The sequence below is a fragment of the Bombus impatiens genome, unplaced genomic scaffold, assembly GCF_000188095.3.
Source record: "Bombus impatiens unplaced genomic scaffold, BIMP_2.2 scf_0155, whole genome shotgun sequence".
NCBI lineage: Eukaryota > Metazoa > Arthropoda > Insecta > Hymenoptera > Apidae > Bombus > Bombus impatiens.
In genome coordinates, this window is record NT_176574.1 from 582291 (window position 1) to 604025 (window position 21735).

At 33.2% G+C, this 21735-nt stretch overlaps 5 protein-coding genes across 17 annotated transcripts in view; 3 read left to right on the forward strand and 2 right to left on the reverse strand.

Moving 5' to 3' along the window:
* Positions 1-5348, forward strand: part of LOC100742420 (E3 ubiquitin-protein ligase UBR4) — a 22723-nt gene extending 17375 nt beyond the window's left edge. For all 5 annotated transcript variants that reach the window (XM_012382562.3, XM_012382565.3, XM_012382564.3 and 2 more), the window contains 5 exons: positions 1-3340; positions 3510-3964; positions 4072-4396; positions 4500-4659; positions 4909-5348. In XM_012382562.3, the coding sequence (XP_012237985.1) occupies positions 1-3340; positions 3510-3964; positions 4072-4396; positions 4500-4659; positions 4909-4970 (4342 nt within the window). In that variant the 3' untranslated portion in view covers positions 4971-5348. The remainder of the gene's footprint in view (positions 3341-3509; positions 3965-4071; positions 4397-4499; positions 4660-4908) is intronic.
* A 171-nt stretch (positions 5349-5519) lies between these two features.
* On the reverse strand, positions 5520-8597 carry LOC100742659 (protein will die slowly). Its single transcript, XM_012382572.3, has 8 exons — positions 7920-8597; positions 7681-7777; positions 7437-7600; positions 7213-7302; positions 6743-6882; positions 6416-6647; positions 6227-6314; positions 5520-6125 (listed from the first exon to the last, which is right to left on the reverse strand). Exons 1-8 carry the CDS (start codon positions 8010-8012, stop codon positions 6025-6027), a joined length of 1005 nt encoding a protein of 334 aa, XP_012237995.1. The 5' UTR covers positions 8013-8597; the 3' UTR covers positions 5520-6024.
* A 38-nt stretch (positions 8598-8635) lies between these two features.
* LOC100742894 (DNA repair protein XRCC2) lies at positions 8636-10375 on the forward strand. Of its 2 annotated transcripts, none has more exons than XM_012382573.3 (2): positions 8636-8912; positions 9141-10375. In XM_012382573.3, the coding sequence occupies exon 2, from the start codon at positions 9306-9308 to the stop codon at positions 10098-10100; it is 795 nt and encodes a 264-aa protein (XP_012237996.1). In that variant the 5' UTR covers positions 8636-8912; positions 9141-9305; the 3' UTR covers positions 10101-10375. The 2 variants fall into 2 exon arrangements, with proteins under 2 accessions (XP_012237996.1, XP_033175396.1); XM_033319505.1 differs by having other exon boundaries at positions 8815-8948.
* Positions 9974-13291, reverse strand: LOC100742543 (sec1 family domain-containing protein 2). 5 transcript variants are annotated; one of them, XM_012382569.3, is made up of 11 exons: positions 13205-13291; positions 12697-12953; positions 12355-12597; positions 12003-12272; positions 11733-11918; positions 11386-11643; positions 11185-11313; positions 10878-11109; positions 10708-10834; positions 10454-10603; positions 9974-10359 (listed from the first exon to the last, which is right to left on the reverse strand). In XM_012382569.3, the coding sequence occupies exons 2-11, from the start codon at positions 12895-12897 to the stop codon at positions 10152-10154; spliced, it is 2004 nt and encodes a 667-aa protein (XP_012237992.1). In that variant the 5' UTR covers positions 12898-12953; positions 13205-13291; the 3' UTR covers positions 9974-10151. The 5 variants fall into 5 exon arrangements, with proteins under 5 accessions (XP_012237992.1, XP_012237993.1, XP_003487592.1 ...); XM_012382570.3 differs by lacking the exon at positions 13205-13291 and adding an exon at positions 13031-13192 and having other exon boundaries at positions 12697-12946; XM_003487544.3 differs by lacking the exon at positions 13205-13291 and adding an exon at positions 13031-13192 and having other exon boundaries at positions 10708-10816.
* Positions 13292-13502: 211 nt separating this feature from the next.
* Positions 13503-20980, forward strand: LOC100743100 (GTPase-activating protein and VPS9 domain-containing protein 1). 4 transcript variants are annotated; one of them, XM_033319471.1, is made up of 16 exons: positions 13503-13679; positions 14110-14308; positions 14399-15743; positions 16143-16333; positions 16741-16900; positions 16969-17142; positions 17217-17378; positions 17470-17737; positions 17861-17958; positions 18044-18480; positions 18665-19160; positions 19306-19541; positions 19643-19899; positions 19999-20210; positions 20305-20690; positions 20801-20980. In XM_033319471.1, exons 2-16 carry the CDS (start codon positions 14177-14179, stop codon positions 20930-20932), a joined length of 4686 nt encoding a protein of 1561 aa, XP_033175362.1. In that variant the 5' UTR covers positions 13503-13679; positions 14110-14176; the 3' UTR covers positions 20933-20980. The 4 variants fall into 4 exon arrangements, with proteins under 4 accessions (XP_033175362.1, XP_012237972.1, XP_024221679.1 ...); XM_012382549.3 differs by lacking the exon at positions 13503-13679 and adding an exon at positions 13935-14007; XM_024365911.2 differs by lacking the exon at positions 13503-13679 and adding an exon at positions 13935-14007 and having other exon boundaries at positions 20011-20210.
* Positions 20981-21735: the final 755 nt, after the last annotated feature.

Here is a 21735-nt window from a genome sequence, read left to right on the forward strand (position 1 = left end):
GGCGGCAGCCGCTATCCAAGTATCAAGTGGCGGTACTCAAGTAAACAGAGCCATACAATTGCTTGCTCAAAGATACTGTGGCGAATGTAAAACGTCTTTCGAAGAATTGAGTAAAATTATACAAAGAGTTTTGGCTTGCCGACGAGAACTTGTAGCATATGATCGTCAACAGCGAGACCAAATTATTGCTGGTTGTTCGTCAAGTAATGATACAACATCGACGACGACGAGTAGTAATGCAGGCAAAGAAGAATCTTTAGCAACAATGACAACAACGACAGCAACGACAGCAACGACAGCGACGGCGATGATGACCGTTCCCCAATCGGCAACAATAACGGCATCAACGATACCACATCAACAGTTGCCTGCTGTCGGATGCGTGAATCCGCAAACGGTAGGTCGTTGTTATGGATGTGCGACCGCAGCTACGGAACATTGTCTGACTCTGTTACGTGCTCTTGCTACTAATCAGGTAGCTAAAGAGGTTCTATGTAAACAAGGATTAATACAGGAGCTGGTCGAGCATAATTTACGCAAAGGTACCGTGCAAATGCAGGAAGAAGTTCGACAATTGTTGTGTCTAGTTACCAGAGACAATGCGCAATCTACTAAAGAACTTTGCTCTTTGTTGACTGGTCGAATCACTCTGACGCTTCGTGGTCGCGTTATTACATCGGATTTATCGTTGGCTGTACGTCACGAAATGGCGCTACTAGCAGCTTTGATTCAGAAAGAGGACACCTGTTGGGAACAGAAACTGCGTTGCGTGATGCAGTTATTCTTGATGGCGTGTAAAGAATCGAAAAGTCCAGTCGTGATGGAAAGCATTATTTTGCCGTGTCTAAAGATATTGCAAGGATTGGTAAAACCAGAGCAACCAGTAGTCTCAAAGAAAGCTAAAGACAGGGGTGTGGAGTCGTTAGCAACCGTTCAACCAACTGAGGGTATTACCATCGACGTAAACAAATGGTTGGATGGTGACCCAAAGCACTCATATTCCGAATGGATTCGTCGTATGCCTGCCGCGAAGAAAATGGAACAACAATCTTCGAGCAAACCATTGAAGAAGGAAGAGATTCGAGCGCTCTATTTAATGGAAAAATACGGACATAGATGGCATAATCGGTACTTAAGAGGTGCGCAAGGTATCCAACCGCTAAAATTGGCTGATGGAGCCTGGTTAAAGGAGGTCTTGTTTAATCCAAGTTCGCGACTGGCGCGACAAGTTGCTTGTAATATGATAGAAAGCCTCTGTCAGGGAACGGAACGAAAGAAAGAAGTGCTCGTATTGCTTACGTGTTATTTAGAGGAATTACGTACGGCCGGTGAGAGTAGTACAGAATTTCTGACATTGTACCAAAGTTTAATTAGACAGCCACCATGGAAGCAGTTCTTAGCAGTACGAGGAGTTATGACTTTACTCGCGGATTTATTAACGAGGGAAATCGAGGAGCTCCATCGACTGGAAGAGACGACGTTGACCAGTGATTTGGCACAAGGTTATTCATTGAAAATGCTTACCGAACTGATGGCAACATTCCTCGAACAAGAAAATATTAAACAACAATATAAAAGCCGTTTAGTAGGTGCTGTGCTCAATGGTTATCTTTCCCTAAGAAGATTGGTCGTTCAGCGAACAAGATTAATCGACGACACACAGAAAAAGTTATTGGAGCTCCTTGAAGAGATGACCACTGGAACCGAAGAAGAGACAAAAGCTTTCATGGCAATCTGCGTGGAAACGGTGCAAAAATATAGCGTCGAGGATGTGCGTACACCAGTATTCATCTTTGAAAGGCTTTGTTCCATCATTTACCCGGAGGAAAATGATGTCGGAGAATTTTATCTGACACTAGAGAAAGATTCGCAGCAAGAAGATTTTCTTCAAGGTAGAATGTTAGGAAATCCTTATAGCAGTTTAGAACCTGGCTTAGGACCACTTATGCGGGACGTGAAGAATAAAATTTGCCTAGATTGCGAATTGATCGCTCTCTTGGAGGATGATAATGGAATGGAGCTTTTAGTTAACAATAAAATAATCAGTCTTGATTTGCCTGTAAAGGAGGTCTACAAGAAGATCTGGGTACCAGAAGGCGGAGAATGCGATGCTATGCGCGTGGTATACCGAATGCGAGGATTGCTTGGAGACGCGACTGAAGAGTTTGTTGAAAGTTTAAATGCAAACAGCGAACAAGAGGTAAACAACGAAGAAGTCTATAAAATGGCGAACGTTTTAGCGGATTGCGGTGGTCTTCAAGTAATGGTAAACCGATTAGCGGCAATACAAAATGTAAATCGAGCTCGACCATTACTTCAGGTCCTTCTTAAACTATTCCGACTCTCAGTCAAGGTGAAAAAGAATCAAGAAGTTTTAAGTAAATTGGGAGCGGTGATGGTGTTTTTGGACGTTCTACAACGTTGTCTTGCAACCGAATCGGAGAACTGGCAGGCAAAAATTACCGAACAGCTGTTGGAAATCATAGAAACGATCTTAACGCATGCATCATTATCTACGCTCGAAGCTTTTTCACGGACATCCAGTGGCCCGGAGCACATAAAAGCGCTTCTTTCTTGCGCTCAATCGACCGCGGTCAGGCAAAGCAATGTATTACCACAACTCGCACGTGTATTAGCCGCTTTGACATATGGAAATCGTGAGAAAATGGCCCTCCTCTGCGATTATTTCAAACCCGTGTTAGACTTTTACGAATTTGATCACGAACATACACCAGAGGATGAACAAAAGCTCGAGCTATTTTGCATTCTGACTCAAGCTATCGAACGAAACGCAATTGGGAACACTCTAAAAGATTACATCATAAGCATGGGGATTGTAAAAGATGCTTTCGAATATATAACCGTGCGGGCTCCTTGCCTTAAGCCTACACTATTACGAACGGACAGCGATGAATTAAAGGATTATATATCAAAACCGGCACTCAAATATATCTTACGATTCTTAACTGGCCTAGCAACCGATCATGAACCAACACAGTTGGCAGTGTCACAGTTTACTATTAGTATAATACACAGATTGGAACAAGTATCTTCAGATGAACATGTCGGATCTCTAGCAGAGAATTTATTGGAAGCGTTATGCACGAACAAACGCGTTGCCGAATTAATCGAAAAGGCCCGGCAGCATACGCGTAGCGAGAAGAAACGTCTGGCAATGGCGATGAGAGAAAGACAGTTGGGTGCGTTAGGTATGCAAACTAATGACAAAGGTCAAGTGGTGGCTAGCGGAGCAATCCTTCAACAAATGGAAGACTTAGGTGATGAAACGGGATTGGTTTGCGTAATCTGTCGTGAAGGATACAAATTCAAGCCAAACATGGTAAGAATGAAATTTCGTTGAGAGACTAAGAGATCTCGAAAGAGCTACGTTTCTTTCTTATTAGCAAGTATCAACTAAGGATTAATTAAGTCTTTGTAATTATTTTCGAGTTTCCTATTGATACTTACACTCATAGCTATTCGTTGTTATTTACTTAATTGGTTTTCAGGTTTTGGCTATTTATACCTTCTCGAAACGTTGCAACGTTGAGGAATTTGAAACGAAACAAAGGAAGACAGTAGGATATACTACTGTTACACATTTCAATGTTGTCCATGTAGACTGTCATATGTCTGCGGTAAGACTGGCACGCGGCAGGGATGAGTGGGAGAGTGCAGCGTTGCAGAATGCGAATACTAAGTGCAATGGACTTTTACCACTATGGGGTCCTCAAGTATTGGAATCTGCTTTTGCTAGTTGTTTAGCAAGACATAATACTTACCTGCAAGAGTGTACCAGCCATCGCGATATATCTTACCCATCCACTGTCCATGATTTAAAATTGCTACTGTTGCGATTCGCTCAAGAGAAGAGTTTTCATGAAGATAGTGGCGGAGGCGGTCCACAATCGAACATGCACTTGATCCCTTATTTAATTCACACAGCACTTTACGTAATCAACACGTACGTCGAATAGCAGCTTTATTTAATTTTACTTTCTATTTCTTCTCGCATGTGCTACATTTATTATTCATTAACATTTAAATCTCATGAATCATATATTTTTCTAGTACGCTAGCAGATACTCGGGCAGACAAAACGTTAGTTGGATATTTAGAAACGCTACCAGGTTCTAGTTGGCTTGAAAATTGTTACGAAGCAGAAGGACCATTTTACCAATGCACAATGTCTCTTTTGCTTCATACACCAGCTCGTTGGAAAACATACAGAATTGCTCATCTAAACAGATTAATTGTTCTTGCCCATCAGCGATATGTTTCACCATCGAGTCCAACAAAAACTATTGTCGACATTACCGTTAAGCATTACGCGGTATATAAAAGCGCCTTAATCTTCTTTGGTCTAGTCGATTGTATTTATGCCAATTTCTTCAAGGTACACTCTTCTTCTTTATTCAGTCTACATCTCCTTATTGATTATATAATGTTTTGAATAATCCTTTATTTAATCTTATCATCTTTTATTCATTTCATCGCAGAAAGTTAACGTATTGTCCGATAATCAGTGGCCATCAGTCTTGGCTGAATATATTAGACATAATGATGAAGCCATGTTAAAAGCCTCGGAACGTGTGTTAGCTACGTACCGCGATGAACTGTTACCTTGCACATCTTTCGAAGAATTTTGTGATGTTGTAGGTAAGTAAAAAAAGAAATGACGTAAAGCCAAATGATAGAAGAATTTCTGACCGTGTTTTATTTTGTGTAAGAAAAATTGCATTTTTCTAGTAAAAAAATTATTCATTTTTCATTTTTACTTAGCATTAATCAATATATCATGTCTATCATACCCAATGTATCTTATGTTTCGAACGATTCTTGATTGTCACTGTATAGACGAAAACAAATGTATTAAATACAAATAAATTTTTTTGATATTTGTTTTAGGTTTATTGGACGAAATAACGGATCCTACGTATATAAGTGATATTTTGAAGAAACTTGGTTAAGAAAAATTGGAAGAATGCTATGCTGTTGAAAGGAAATGCGCTCTTTTACATAAAAGTATAACGACTTTCTTCAAACTCTCGAGTTTCATCTTATTTTCAATGTTACTTTCTTTGCTCATACACATATGCGTGCACATGCGCGCCTCTACACAAACACACTCTTATACATCTTACTAAGTTCCTTTCATTATCTCGGTCATTAATAAATGGAAATAATTCCAATTAATATACTCGCTCTGTAAATTGCGAGTTACTCGTTTGCTTTTTCGATAGACAAAAATCCAGTCAGTGTATCGCGTGTTGTAATTCAATTCCACAATTGTACGTTTAAAAAAAAAATATGCTTTAATAAAATAAGAAATATCGTATTATAATTTATACTTCGGTCTAGTAACATTTATTTATGCTGCATCCTGATTTGCAAATAAAGAGGTACAAACTGCACATTTCATCTCAGGTACGAAAAAATACATATTTATATTTTTTTCTTTTCGTCACTTTCTTTACATAAACATATTTTCGTTACAAGGATATCTTTATAATCTTTTTTTCATTCTTTTTCCTCTTTAGAATATTTAAAGAGGTTACATATAACCATTGCATTCTGTTCAAAATATTATACACATTGCTTTATTTTCTAGTGTCATATAAATAGAAAGGAGTACATATTCGCTTTACAAGTAAATTACATAGTTACAAACGTAAAGCTATCGGTTATACATAAAGTCGAAATGATAAGAAAATTGTTCACTAAACACCGTTTACTCTTGGATTTGTTTCTTAACCGATGCATGACAATTTAGATTTATTGCGCTCATTCAATTATAATGGTAAACCTAATATCTAATTGTATAAAACCAAGTTCTACTTTCTACAATTATCCGAAAGATAGGCGCGAATTATCTATTAAAATTATTAATTTCATTATGATTGAAAATTGAGTAAATGTAAAAATTTTAAAAAGTAAAGAAAAGGAGGATTGAATAAGATGTTTCTAAAAGATACAAACGCTCCTTGTAGAATTTTTAATAAAATCGTAAGTAACATACATATTTTATGTGTCACTTTTCCATAATTTGATAGTTTTATCGTTTTCAAGGGCGGCTGAAGCTATAATATTATCGGTCGGGTGACACGTAGTACATAGCACAACATCTAAAAATAAACAGAAGAATTGATTAGTATATTATATATGAGGCCAATATTTCACCATAATGATATAAATCGAATCATCTCTATAATATAATCTATTATACCTGTGTGTCCTTGCAGTTTTTGAACAATCTCCTTCGTCTGCAAATTCCAAATGTACACCATATTGTCTTCTGAACCCGAAACAATCCACTGATGAACAAAAAAAATCAAAAATATAAAGATGAGTTAAACGACATTGATTTAATCATACCGAACGAATGCATTGTATACACGAACGTAATATAACCTACCTTTCCTCCTGTAACTGAAAAATTTGCGAAGATACAATATTTTTCATTTTTATGACCTGTATACGTTTTCAAACATTTTCCTTTGCTATAGTCCCAAAGCTTTAACGTATTGTCTAGTGTTGCTGCCAAAATATATTTTCCATTTGGTGAAAACTTTACAAAAGATACGGGAGGGTTATCATCGTCGATTAAAGTTTTCAAACACTGGCCAGATGCGGTATCCCAAATTCGACTACATAACAATCATGTCAATTGGTGTTATTCATATTTATTTATTTATTCTCTAACAAGCAGGTATTGACATTCAAAAAAAATATGCACACTTACCATAATCCGTCGTAACTACTAGATACAATTAATGATCCGTCCCTATTAAAATGAACTGCACTTACAGGATCTGAATGAGCAGGTAAAGTTTTCAAGCATTTTCCAGTTCTAACATCCCATATCCGAACACTTTCATCAAACTAATAATATTTATTATGTTAATATTGCATATATACTTACAGTGCAAGTCTTTGTCCATATAAACACACAAGCTATTTTTAATAAAGTTCCGAAATATTGTATAAAATACCATTTAACATCAACTACCTTTTTGTTTTGAATGCTCTTATTTAATTCAAGTATTATCATAAATTTTTCTCCGATACTTTTTTATTCCATGTTAATTTAAGTATATATTATGACATGTTTCATTCTTGTATTATCATTGTGCTTATGTACTTAATTCAGAGACTTGCATGTAATTCTTAAAAAGAATCTCACGTAATGAATTTTTATACTGAAATACTTACAGAACCAGAAACTATTAAATTTGACTGTGGATTAAAATTGCAACAGAAAACATAATTACTATGGCCTTTTAAAGTTTTTAAGCACTTTCCCTGAAAATAAAAAGAACTATACATAACTAAGTTATTTACAATAAATATCTTACATTTATGTTAAAGTTCTAGACTTCATACAAATCTAAATTCATTTTAAATATAATTTCTTAAAGTAAAAGTAGTCAACTTACAGAACTCAATTCCCATATTTTCAAAGTTTTATCATCAGAAGCAGATACTAATAGTCTACTATCGCTAGACCATGCAACATCTGAAATACCAAGCTTATGGCCAGATATTGTTTTCTCAAATTTGCCATCATAGGAACCCCATATTTTAATTAATTTATCTGCAGCTACAAGCAAAAAATTAATTTTGTTTAGATAAACTTAGCATTTACAAAATTGATATTAGATTAGAAACATTTTTATTTACAAGAACTCGCAAGCCATTCCCCATTAGGACTGAATTTTACAGAAGAGACTGCTTTGGTATGGCCTGCCAAGGTATACTTCAGGGTATAATTCGGTTTCTACAAAAATCAACAAGCACACAGGAATTTTAACCATATTATTCACAAATAAAACAAGAAGAGAAATATTAATAAAAGTGGTTAGAAAGAGAGAGAAAGAGAGAGCAGAAATATTAGAGCACAAATTATTGAGTTTGCTCACCAACGTTGAGCTACTTTTAGTGCCACTGGCTGGAGTAGTTGGAGTATTATTGACAGACGTTTGATGCCCTGGTGATGGTCCAAGTGGCACCATTTTTCGACAAGTTTTGGAGAATAACTTGTGAGATAAAAATTGGAGTATATATATAAACAAAGAACAGGATAAATTATATGGATAAACTCAAAATTTTTAGCACATTTATTACTCAATCCTCACATAAAAATCCAGAAGAAAATGCTTCTTCAATATTAAAGGAATAAATTTTTTCAAATTCCTTTATTTAATATAGCTATTAAAAACTACATTTTGGATTCATGCCATATCCAAAATCGTTTAATAATGATACCTTTACATTTTTTTTTAAATCATTAATACACACGTGATCACGATGTAATTTCTTGTTGTTGACTATCACTATCTACCAAGTGTCGAATCGTAAAATTGCCTCTTATTCGTAAAATTTTTCAATTTCCGTTTGTATTTCTTTATATAATTCTTTTCACTTTTAATCTTCGTATTTATATCTTTTCATTTATACCTTAGTAAATAAAAACATTTGTTCAATCATGAGAAACTTTCTAATATACATACGCGTCCACAACATACATGACAAAAATAAAAAACAATAAGATTGTTGCCTACTCTCTATTTCTTAACACCTGATATTCTACATTAAGTTCAGGATTCATGAAACTCGAACACGAAATAACTTATCACGTGACAATCTTTATACCTCTATGGTTACAGCACTTACAGCTTACAGTTTACAGCCTATCGAATAGTCGAAAAACTGCGATAGAAGCTTAAGTCGTCCTTCAAAAAAAAACTTCATTTGTTAACCTCACTTTTTAAAAGTTTGCTCATTTCTTTAACTCATCGAGCCGAGTATATTAATATCTTTTCATTTAAAGCGGATGGTTAATAGCTTTACAATATAGTATTAATTAAGTTATGTCCTTCCTTACATTCATAGGAGAACTTGCTGATTTTTATGTAAGCTCAGTTAAGGATTAATTTGCAATCATTTTTGTAAGACCAAAGCTTTTGTTTCATTATCTTTTATTATTTTTACGCATTATTTATTTTAATTTTTTATTAATTTTTTTAAATAATATATATTGTAACATTACAATATATACATATATCTTATTTAAAGTTTTATATATATACAATACTATACAAATGTAATATATATGTATATGATATTCACGTTTCTTACAGACAGAATATGTAAAAGAGAAATATTGATAGTAACTTGATAGTAAAAAGTAAAATGTTGTAAAATAAAAATATTGTAGCAATTTAAATGATATTTTAAATAACAAAGAAATAAAGATTGACTCACACGCATATATTAAATAAAGAAAAGTATTAAAAATAAAACCTATGCAACCACAGATTGAATCTGGAGCAGAATTGCTCACAAGGTTAAATGAAAAACCGAGCTTACATGGGCTCGAAGATACTTTGTTCTCTGAAGGTCCTCAGAACACAGATATTATAGAAATTGGCGGAGAACGATCATCTGGTAAGACTTTTCTTTTATCTCAAATGCTTGCAAGGTGTATCTTACCAAATAATTATGCAATCAAAGGCTGCAATGCTTCAGCTATTTTGATAAATACTGATCATCATTTTCAAACTTCAAAATTGGTTGAATTAATGAGCAGTATCATAAATACAGACAATATATCATTTTCTGAAGCAATTGATACAGAGTTTGATAAGACAACTATTATTAAAGATTCTTTGCGCAACTTGCATATCATTGATTGTTACAATAATGAACAATTTTCTTTAACATTACATACACTGGATGACATATTCCTTGATAACACCAAAATTGCACTTCTTGCTATTGACAGCATAACAGCATATTATTGGCAAGACTGTGAAGATAATATTACTACAATTGATACATATATAAAGAAATTGTTAAAAATTATCAAACTACAAACAACTCGATTTAATGTAGCAACTATATATACCAAATTATGTGAAAGTATACATAACAAAAGAAATTATCTTACAAATAATATAGATTATAAAATACAATTGTGCAAGGTGTGTAATTCGACAAATTTTATATGTACATTAGAAACAATACAAATTATTAGGAAAATACATTATTCCATTTTATCCAATGGTATAAAATGGAAGATAGATGAAAGAGAAGGATGAATTCTATTACATTTACAAATTTTTCTATTATATCTACAAAAAAAAAAATAATTAAGAAAAGAATATTTTATCCACTATATCCAAAGGGTTTAATAATCTAGATCCTGCTAATATTATATGTGGTGATTTTTCGTTACTATGTGCAGATACTACTTCTTGAATTACTTTTGCCTCTTCTGCAGTAATGCCTCCAACAACGTATATTAAAATATAGGGATTGTCTCGAGGATGACGTTTTGTTTTACCCCCTAAAATTAAACTGCAATGGAAGAAGATTTATAAATTCTTAATATTTAATATCATATTTTAAGAAATTTCATTCATATGAATTATTTCAAATGAAGAATTTTTACTTAAAGCCAGCTGAAATAAATGAAGATGATTTTTTATGAAGATCTCGTAGTTCTCGACTTATGTCTACACTAAATATATCCTTTGTAACTTGTTCTAATATACTAATGTATCGAGTTGATTCTTGAGGGCTTGGCTTTAACATACAAAATCTGCAAATAATTATTTCGTTATTAATATAATTTTGTTCAAGATAGATAATGTTAATTATTAAGAGATTAATTAAAAAAGAAAAGTTTTCATGTAGAGGTTTCACCTATAATCTTGTAGTATTAAACGTTGTTCCGCGATTAATCTCAGAGTATCGAGAATACGTGCTGCAATGTTACATGATGTTTCTTGCGCTACAGCAACATCGTCTCCACCTAAAATAACAAATACAATTTTAAAATATTTTAAGAAGAATGGATCTCAAATAATATGTACCTAGTAGTAATAAATTACGCTGATAGGCTGATTTTGTATTCATCAAAGGACTTTCTTTTAAAATTTGGAAATCTTCAAAAATTGCATCCGCAATTGACTCTTCTAATCGGCGTTCTTGTTGTGTAGAAAATCGAATCTGCGTTCCCGCAAGTGAGTAAACATGTATCAATAGTGCTAATAAGTTTTCAACATCAAGTCCCCTGTGAATTCGCGTTCGTATAATATTACTCAACTAAAAAATTGTTTAATTTATATTTATTAAGTAGACACATATCGTCGTAAAAATGAAATTAAAAAAAAGGTTTACCTGTACGAGTATACTCGAGGATTCTCGACTCACAGAAAGATTTTGCAAAGCTAATTTTTCTAAGCTAGTAAGTAGCTCAATTTGATCAGCTTTTTGCGATATAGATGCTTTGATTATTGCTAAAATACACTATATTTCGAAGTGAAAAGAAGTAGCTCTAGGATTTGTCCATTGTTCGAAGAAATGAAAATTGAAAATTACCTGAAGTTTTTCTGTATGAATTGTCATAGAATCAATATTGTTTGTGGATTGAATTTTGCTAAGAAGTTTTTCTAAGCTATGACCAGAAATCCTTGTTGGTGTTCTTAATTTTGGACTACCTTTTGTTAAAGTTATATCATTTAAAAATTGGTTAACTGTATTTAACAACTTTTTTCCTTTTTGTGAAATAAGAAGATCCATCATCTCATCTTCCATACTTGCTAAACAACCTGGTATTTCATATGATTTTAACACTTCCTTGAAACCCATAAAAAAATAATCTATTATTCACCATCCACATAAATTAACAAAAACAGTTATATGAACAACTATATACTTATTTGTACCGTTACACTCCCAAATAGAAGTGACATATTAATGGCTACATCGTTATCATGATGAGGTAAATGAGGAAACGTACGTAATATTTTTGCAAGGAAAGATTCCATATTGTTACTAGTAGGTGTACAAAGATCTAATGTTCTGTCAATCAAAATAAGAGAGACTCCTATTTCTGAAGTTTCAGATAAATGCTATAAAAACAACAATAAGTAAAATTTATTTTTCATTAACTTATCTTAATTTATTTTTTCAGTGCCTTACTTTCTACTACTCACACTTTTATGATTAATACTAGACATATAATCTTCTAAATTCTTTGCAAGATGATCACTTAAATTTCCAAGTGAATAAATATCTAATTTAGCTCCTATACTATCAAATAGATTATAAAATGAATATGCTAAGAAATTCAATTTAACAAATGTATCTTTTGGAATATTTGTGTCCAGAGATGGCATTAAATCTCCAAAAGGAGGTGTTACAAATAAATCCTTATTTAAAAGGGCAATAAAAATCGGTACATAGATAATGTCAACAACAGGTTCCTACAAATTAAGCTTGTCTTAGTTATAATTGAAATAAATTTGGAACAAGTTTGAAGACAAAATAAATAATTGATTAACCAACTTGAGAAAGATTTCCTGAAGTCATCCAAACCTTAATGTCTTTCTTTAATTTATTGTAATCTAATTTTTCTTCAGCAGATAATGTTCCCAAATGGTTGATAGTGTCACAAGGTACACTGCAGTACACAATACAGTTCTGGAAAGTATTCTTTGCCAGAATCATTTTAATTGTTCGTTGATAAAATGCTGGATCACCAGATGTTGATATAATAACAGCTTTTTTAGTATCTTTTACTTCGACATACTAAAAATGACAAGAAATGGATTTTATGTCTTTCATCTTTTTAAAACTTCATTTTCTACTTCTTTTAAATCTCACAATCCTATAAATATATATACCTACTCGAAAATGATACATGCCAAACTCATAAACTGCAACTGCTCCAGCATCTTTTAATGCTAGATAGCCTTTACCACCTGTGTACCAATGCAAACATTCAATTGCACAGTGATCTACATAAACTACTGCATCACATACTTCTGCAAAAATATTTTTCCAATATTCAGAGATAAGTTTTTTAATTTCTAAAATAATTTCTGTCATTTTTCTTTTCAAAATTTCAGTAGCGATCACTTCCTTGATTTCTCATTATCTATAACCTGTTTAATGATATACAAATCAACTTTTCTCCAAATCTTAATATTGATACTCTATTATGTATACAAATAACACATACGTGTATATGATTATATATATTAGTACATAATAACGAAGCTGCAATGAAGCAAGTTAGTCGAAAAAAGTACTTAGTTAACCTAATTTCTATATTATATATTATAGAGTATCGTACAAAAAGATATACATATATCAAACAGTATGTACAGATATTGACATGCATACGTATTCACACCTACTCTTCATATGCGTGCGCACGCGGTCTTGTTTGCGTTGCATATACGTATATATGTTGAACTTGGAGTATAAAGGACGTCTTTTATTTTATATTATTTATTGCTTTATCACCATCAGCTACTACTTATAATCTATAATAGAATTTAAATATGAAATTTGAACGAAGAAAAAGAAAGTAAGACAAAAAAAAAGAATGCATATTCTTTTATTTATATAAATTATAAAATTGAAAATTTTAACTGCTCAAATTCATATTATGCAAGAAATTTAATACATAATTTAAATAAAATAGAAAATATATATATTTGAAAAAGCGATTTTATTTAAGTCCGTTTGCATATTAAACAAAGTTTTGTTTAAAAGTAAAACATTGATTTTTTAAAATAGACAAATCGGTCATTAGTTCAACATTCAAATCATTGTCGAGTAATCGAACAATCATACGAAGATTTAGATTTCGATTTAAAGTACAGGTACAGCCATTTGTCGAAGAAAATTCTAACCTATAAAGGAAAATGATTGTGCGTCGGTGCGAATATTGTTTCGAGATAAAAAGGACAACAGTAAAAAACCTTAATTCTGCAAGCAACGCGTAACTACCGGTTTTAAGAATAACTTAATCGAATAAAAGAATTTAAGCCATCGTCGTTTTAAAAAGGAATTTAAATCGACGCGATTAGTTGAGATTCTTTTCTTATATTTTCTAACAATCATTTATTTTCTTCTAGTTTATCTAAATATTTTACTTTCCGTTAAACAAAGAAAATAAAAACAACTTATCTTATTTATCATTATATACAGGTATAGTTTTTTTATTAAATCAAGTGCAATACAGTATGTTAAAATGATACATTTGACAAGTATGTAAGAAGCTTTGATACATTAGTAACCATTAATATCTAGAATCTAAGGAGGGAAGATTTTGAAAATTATTTCACGATACTCATTGTTCTCCTGGGTATGCTTAGTAATGTCATCGGCAAATAGTGTAGAATCCCTGGGAACATTGCAATGGGATATAATCGAATTAGCCAATCATTTGCGTCAAGAACGCCTGTTTGTTACTTCGGAACAACAAAATTTACAAATACTCAATGAAAAGGTATGTAATAGTTAATTTTTGGTAACAAATAAATAAAAATATGGAAATGGTTTATGACATTTAAACAAAGAATTGTTTGGATTTTTTTAGGTGTTATATGCATCATCCAATTTAGCACAACAAGCATGGATTACAGCGCAGCAAAGAGTTAATCTTAATCAGTTGATAATGTCTAAACCATACTGTACACCAGCATCTTGTTGTCAAAGAGCAAATACATTGGAAAATTCAAATTTTGTCGATGTGTACAAGTATTTACGTTATCAGACATGTTTGTCATATGGGGAATTCTTAGGTGCTCTTAGAAAGTCTCCAAAGCTAATTGCATCATGTTTAGTTGAGGGGGACAAATTACTACCAGACTCTGTGCAAACTATAGTCCAATCATTAGCAGCTGGTTTATATGGTAGTTGTTTATTACCAGAGGATAAAATTTTGGTTTTAAAGTTACTGAAACATCTAATGCTGCTACAAATTGTACCATCTGATAATCCTCGGAGATTACTCAGACACAGCACATGTGCTTTCTCTAGGTTTTATTCAGTTTTTCATGAGAGTCTATTTTCAGCAAAGTTTTTCTTAACTGCTGCTTTACATAACCCTATTGTACAGTTATTAATGGAAGATGAAATGTTTCTTGATATTGACCCAGATAAAGCACCCATAAGATTTCCTCCATCTGAAAGATTAAAGAAATTTGGCAAGGAAGGTACTGCAGAGTATGAAATAAAGCTACAACGTTATAGGCTCTGGACAATTAATTCTCTATTCCACATTACACAAAGATTTATAATCAGTATACGAGAAAATATGCATTGTTTTCCAAGTAGTGTATGTTGGTTGGTTAGACAGATGGCAGGACTTTTGGGAAAAAGTGGGAATGTTGATTCAAAAGAGGTACATGCAATGTGCACTGATTTGGTTTTTACATATTTCATATGTCCTGCAATAGTAAATCCAGAGCCATATGGTATCACTGATGCGCCTATTAGCTACATTGCCCGATTCAATCTCATGCAAGTTGGACAAATTTTGCAAATGCTTTCCTTAATGAAATACCAGGCTGTTGACAGCAAAACATTTGATCTATACAAGAAGTTCGATAAGGATTCCGTTTCTTCTATAATAGATGCGATGGTGGACGGTGCAGAAGAACTCGAGGACGAGCCTAATATCATCGATAATAATAAACTTCGAGGTCTTTCTCGCTCCGCTGCTTTATTTACAGAAACGGAATTGAATACATTAATTACGTTTCTGCAAACTATAGCTAAAGAAACTACGGTAGAAAACGCTTCACGGTCCGCTGCGTTTGAAAAGAAACAATTGATTGATATGCTCTCTCAGTTACCTTCCGGTTCCTTAACTACTAATAAATTGGCGAACAATGCTTCTGTTGAAACTACCAACAAGAAGGGAGGTTTATTAGGAAAAGGTATGTCCAATCATTAGTTTTATTCCTTCGTTTCATCTTTTCTTTTTTAGTCCAATGACGAAATTCAGAATCGTCTCATACTTCACGATTTATATCGCGAAATGCTGATATTAAATGTATTTTATTTGATATCCTAAAATTAAACTTGTCTTTCGAATGCACATGCAAATATATATTTAGCATTCTTCATAGGATTCATTGCATTTTTTTAAATGAGAAATTTCCAAGTATAATCTTTAAATAAATATTTTTAACGTAAATCATTCATTAAAGAAATAAAGTACGTACAAAGTTACGCGTTCTTACGCGTGTATAATTCAGTATTTAAGGATAAAGTGAGAGATAAATAAAGAAGTCGTATTTACCAAAAGAAGGGATATTAAACTTTGATTTCTCTAGGAAAGGGTCGAGGAATTCGAGTATCATCATCGTCATCATACTCGTCTAATACGACTAATGACGGGGTAGATGAATTGAATGGCACTTCAACCCCTGAAGAAGAATCTGTTGATAAAAATCCTCAAGATGTTCTTGTAATTCCATTTGGACCAAATACAGGAGAATTCGTAGGACTTCTTAGTGAACAAAAGGTATACATTAGTTTTTTTAACCGTCTGAGACCCAAGCAGCGCGATCGCGCTGTTTCGATTTTATGTCCCACTACATTTGAACGCTACGGACGACTGACGGTATTTTGTATTTCATTGTTATCTTCTCAATAATTTTTATTGAACAAAACTTTAAATATTTATAAACTAATAGTACGTGTATATAATAATATATATGTATTTCATAAAGTAACAATTATAACGAGCGCTATTGCGCCGCTTGATCTTCTTCGCAATCGATTAAGACAAGCGCTATCGCGCTGTTCGGGATTTATCGACCCTGTTTTTTCAATGACTCCTGGGACTCAAACAGTTAACCGATATTTAACTAAACGATAATCAACTGTTTGTCAAATGATTACTTTTTCTGTTTTTTATATATATGATAGGTGTTATGCACAGAACTTCAATCCAATATAGATAATGGTTCAGTTAATCTAAATCTTTCTGATGACATATCCAATGTGCATGACAGACAAAACAATTGTGGTGTTGAACGTACAGAAAGTCAAGAAAAAAAGACAAGATTTTCGCTATCTCATGATGAAGGTATTAAAATATTAGAAGTTAGTATTTGTACTTTATAAAGGATAATCATTAACGTTGAATGTTATTAGTTTTATTCGATGGTTTTATCGGAAATACTTCGGATAATTTAGAAGCGGTATCAGAAGCTGCATCAAACCACAGTGTCGCTTCCTCGCTTGAATTGGAAACGGAAGATCAAAATGATAATCTCTCAGATATGGTATCTGCCAGTGTATCAGGACGAGGAACGCCTAATATATCAGGTTTTGTTAAATAAATTTTATTTAAGTGTAAGTGTAACGAGAATCGTATTGGATCATTTGACAATTGAATCTAGGTCGTGACACCCCGTCATCTCAAATTACCGAAGGAGATGAAGGACGGACAGTGGGTGAAACTCGACAATTAGATTTACCTCCGTCGAATATACCGACCAAACAAAGTCGATGCGAAATAGATGACAAGTTCTGTAAATTTGAAATTAAAAAATTGATTGAAGGTATTTAAGAAATAAAAAGAAATAATTTCCTATGAATACACAATATGTTTATACATCTTTTATTTTAACGTTTGCACTCGTACATTTTCAGGAGATGAAACTGTTTCGATGGTATCTGATACCTGGTCAACTGATGTTCTGGCTTCCGATAGCGAAATAATCGAGCAACAAGAGAAAGTATTGTATCCTCATTCGTCTGAGCAAACTCCTCCAGTTTTACCAACAACGTCAGAATCAGTACCACAAGCCGTACTAGATGTTAGCGAAACTGCATCGGAAGCATGGAGTACCGATGTATTAGCTAGTGATTCTGAAAGATTGACAGAGGTTGATACCGACGATACTGCTAGCGTTGCAAGGTATGCTATATAGATAATAAAAAAAGAAGAGAATGGAGAAATAATAAAACAATATAAAAGAAAAAGAAAGATGAGGAAAATACAGAAAAAGTAGATGATGCATTAATTATTATCATATTTTAGATCTGATGATACCGCAAGATCCGAAATCGAAGTTGAACCTCGTAGCGAAGCCGAAATAACCGAAAAAACCATGATACAAGCGATTCCTCGTAAGAACAGTTAATAATTTCAAACACATCTTATTACTTGATATTCTTATTTTATATTCAATTCCTAGCACTTATATGAGTCCTTAATGTTTAGAAAATGTTACAACAACCGAATGTGTGTCAACAACGAATCTTCGATCGATATCGATGAGCCAGGAAAATATGCAATTTCCTACAACTGTTGTTCTTTCACCAACAAACTCTCTCTCGGCATCGTCCTTAAATGTAACTGGACAAAATGCAAGCAGGTCTGATTATCAATCAAGCGTGACAGAATATGTCGACAAAAATGCCAACAGCATTGACGGTAGCTCAACAAATTATGATAAATCCATATGCGAGGACAGATTAGTCCATCTCATAGACAAACTTCACATTGAGAATGGAAAAAGTCAAATGGAACAAACTTCTTCGACTCATAATCGTATCAGTGTAGCAGCAGTTGCACCAGCTTTATTATTAGCCAATCATATATCACCGCCCACATTGTCGAGCACAGAAAAATCGCACAATACCAACATAAAATTAGAGGTTTGTTTTTTCTAAATTATTGTTATTGTTGTTCTTAGTGCTACTACTATTTTATTCTTACTATTATTATTATTGTTATTATTATATTATCTTCGATTTCTTCGATGCAATTGCGCGGTTTTATATAGCATTCGACTGGTTGTTTAATAGTTACGGTATAGTTAATTTTCGAAGCGTGTTTTAGTCGCAGGAATTAGAAAGTAGCTTAGTCAGTTCGGTTGACGAAACTGTTAACGAAAATGGCCCGGACGGTGTTGTTGGATTAAGTACCGGGAGCTTGGCATCCAGCAGTAGTTCTGGTTCTGACACACGAATAAAAACTACAAGTTCGGAGTTGCCAATATCGATGGGAGCAATGAATGAGAGTTGCGATATGACGATCAATGACTGTCCGAAACCAACCGTATCCAGTGGAGCCATACCAAAAAGTATTAGCTTCGATATGACTGCGGAACGCGGAGACAAGGAATTGTTGGACGATGATCAGAAAAATAAAAGAAGTTTTTTTGGAAAACTGAAAATGTCTCTGCGAAATCGGCGGGGTAAGGCGATTCGTGGCACAGACGATATCGGCAGATGTTACGATCGAGAAGCCATCGGCGATAATATTGACATAGGACGACATAGATTACGTAGAATAATGTCAGAAGATGTGTCATCAGCCGGTAACCCGAGCGGTGGTAAATATTGCTTCCTTTAACATTTTGCATTGTAATAATCGTTGTAAAGGCAAAACTAAAAAAAAATAAAAATGGGGGAAAAACATAGACACAAGGGAAGAAACGTTAATTTCAAGGTAATGAAAATTATTTAAAAATTTTCTAGATAGTACGGACGATATCTTAGCTAAATACAGGAGGAAACCGAGTGCAGCAAGCGATACGGAAGTATCTGTAGAAAGTAATCAGTCTCGTACGAAAGAACCTACCGAGGATGAAAGGCTTCTTATAGATCCGAATAACGTTGAGCTTTCCTACGCATTTGCTGATGCAAAAAGAAAATTGCGAATGGTACTTAGTACCGCTGATCTCCAACATATTCCTTGGAGTGCTGCATCCGAGGTGCTAAAGCTTGTAATCGTATTAAATGTTTCTTACAAATTGAGATTGAAACTGAACGTCATGATGCTAACAGAAAAAAAATAACAATTTATTTGTTACAGCGGAATTATTGGTCGCAAAAAGAAAATGAATTAGTCGCCTTCCTGCAGTTGCAGTTGGCAGAAGCTATCAATTTACAAGACAGAGCGTTGATAGCGCATTTACACGAAACACTACGTTGCGTTAGATTATTTAACGATGACGGGTGTAGAAAATTATTTAAATCGTTGCGCGAAGATTACCAAAAACGATCTCCTTATATTGCGTATTTGATTAGATGTCGTCAAGGATTACTCTCTACATTGGCTCACTTGGATAGGTATAGTTACCGACCTTTTTAAAAGTATAAATATGTGCGCGCGCGCACAATTTCTTCAATAACATTCAAAGCAATGTTAATATCTTTACACAATTGTAGATTATGTATTAGAGTGAAATGTGATCGAGATGCTGTCAATAATCATCTTGTATCTGCTTGCGTGAAAGTTTTTTTAGAAAAAAAAGAATCCCTTTTACTACGTTTTTGTGATGAATTTAAAAAGTTAACATTAGCAGATGAAAAACAAGACTTGGTCGATAGCTTTCTAAGTAAACTTAATGCAAAAATAGACAATGATTCAATTTGGCAGTGTGAGTAAATGTTAATTAATTCGAGCTTACAAACAACTTGATATAATATATTAATTACTATGGTTGTTTGTAAATGATTGCACTGTCAATATAGGTGCTTGCGAAAATCAACTAAATTTGGCAAGAGTTGTAGTTGAAAGGACTGTAATGGCACGTGTTTACCACAACGCGCTTTATCCAAATGGAGATGGTGACGTTTATAGGGACCAATTACTTCATGATCATATTAAAAAACTGGCCAATGTTGTAACACCGAACCACAAGGATTTACGAATTCCTAAAATATACCATTACGAATGTCCCTGGCCATGGGCTCAAGCGGAATTAGCTGTGATATCAGCATATAAGACACCTAGAGATAAGTTGCAATGTGTCTTTCGTTGTGCTACCACCATCATGAACTTGCTTTCGATGGCAACCGAGAGGGGAGTACCCGCAGCCGATGATCTAATTCCTGTATTAGTCTACGTTATCATTAAAGCAAGTGTTTCATTCCACTTTCTTTCTTTTCAACTTGTATATGTATATACAAGTTGGTTATTAATATTTGACACTAAGGGTAGTAATAGTTTCTTCGATTATATTTTCAGACTAACCCACCGTCCTTGCTTTCCACTATACAATATGTGGATAGTTTCTATGGGAATCGATTAGGAGGAGAAGAACAATATTGGTGGACGCAATTTTGTTCCGCGATTGAATTTATAAAGACTATGGATTAAGTTGCACTTAATAACAAGTTATCGCCGGAACATGTAGAAATAGTGTATCATAATTTTCATTGTCGCTGTCATATCTTTTCAATAATTTTTATTATTACTATCACGTTATTATAGTCGTAATATCAATCTTCATATCATTTCTTCTTGTGAAATTGTTATTCTCGTCCTTTTCAATAGCTTTATTGTTATTGCTGTCTATTATTTTTGTTAAAATTGCTTCTACTATTATTATTTCTATTGTATATCTATCAGATATTTCTGTTAATCTTGCTGTCCTTACCAACATTACTAGCACCACTCTCATTGTCACATTTATCTTAATTAATTTCAAATATCAATTATTATTATTATCGTCACTATCATCATTGCCATCATCATCATCATCGTCGTTATTATTATTTATATTATTAATATGTAATAATAATAATACTAATAATAATAATAATAATAATAATAATAATTGTTGTCGTTATTACTGTCAACATTCATGATCTTACAGTATGGCATTGTACATTGCAATCAGTATTGATATTACTAATATCATTATTTTCAATTTTTTTTGTTTTCACATTATATATAACAATGATTTCTAAGCACAAAAATGATTCTAGTTATTCCTTTTTAAAACTATCAATAACAAGCCACTATAGTAAACATATTGTATATTGTTTTTTTATCTTAGGAGATGCATCTATCTTTCAATGATTTCTCTAGAATAAACTGTCAAAAACAAAATTCATTTAATATATAAAATATTAATTTTAATCAAAAGATAAGCCTATATAGAGAAGGAATTCATATTG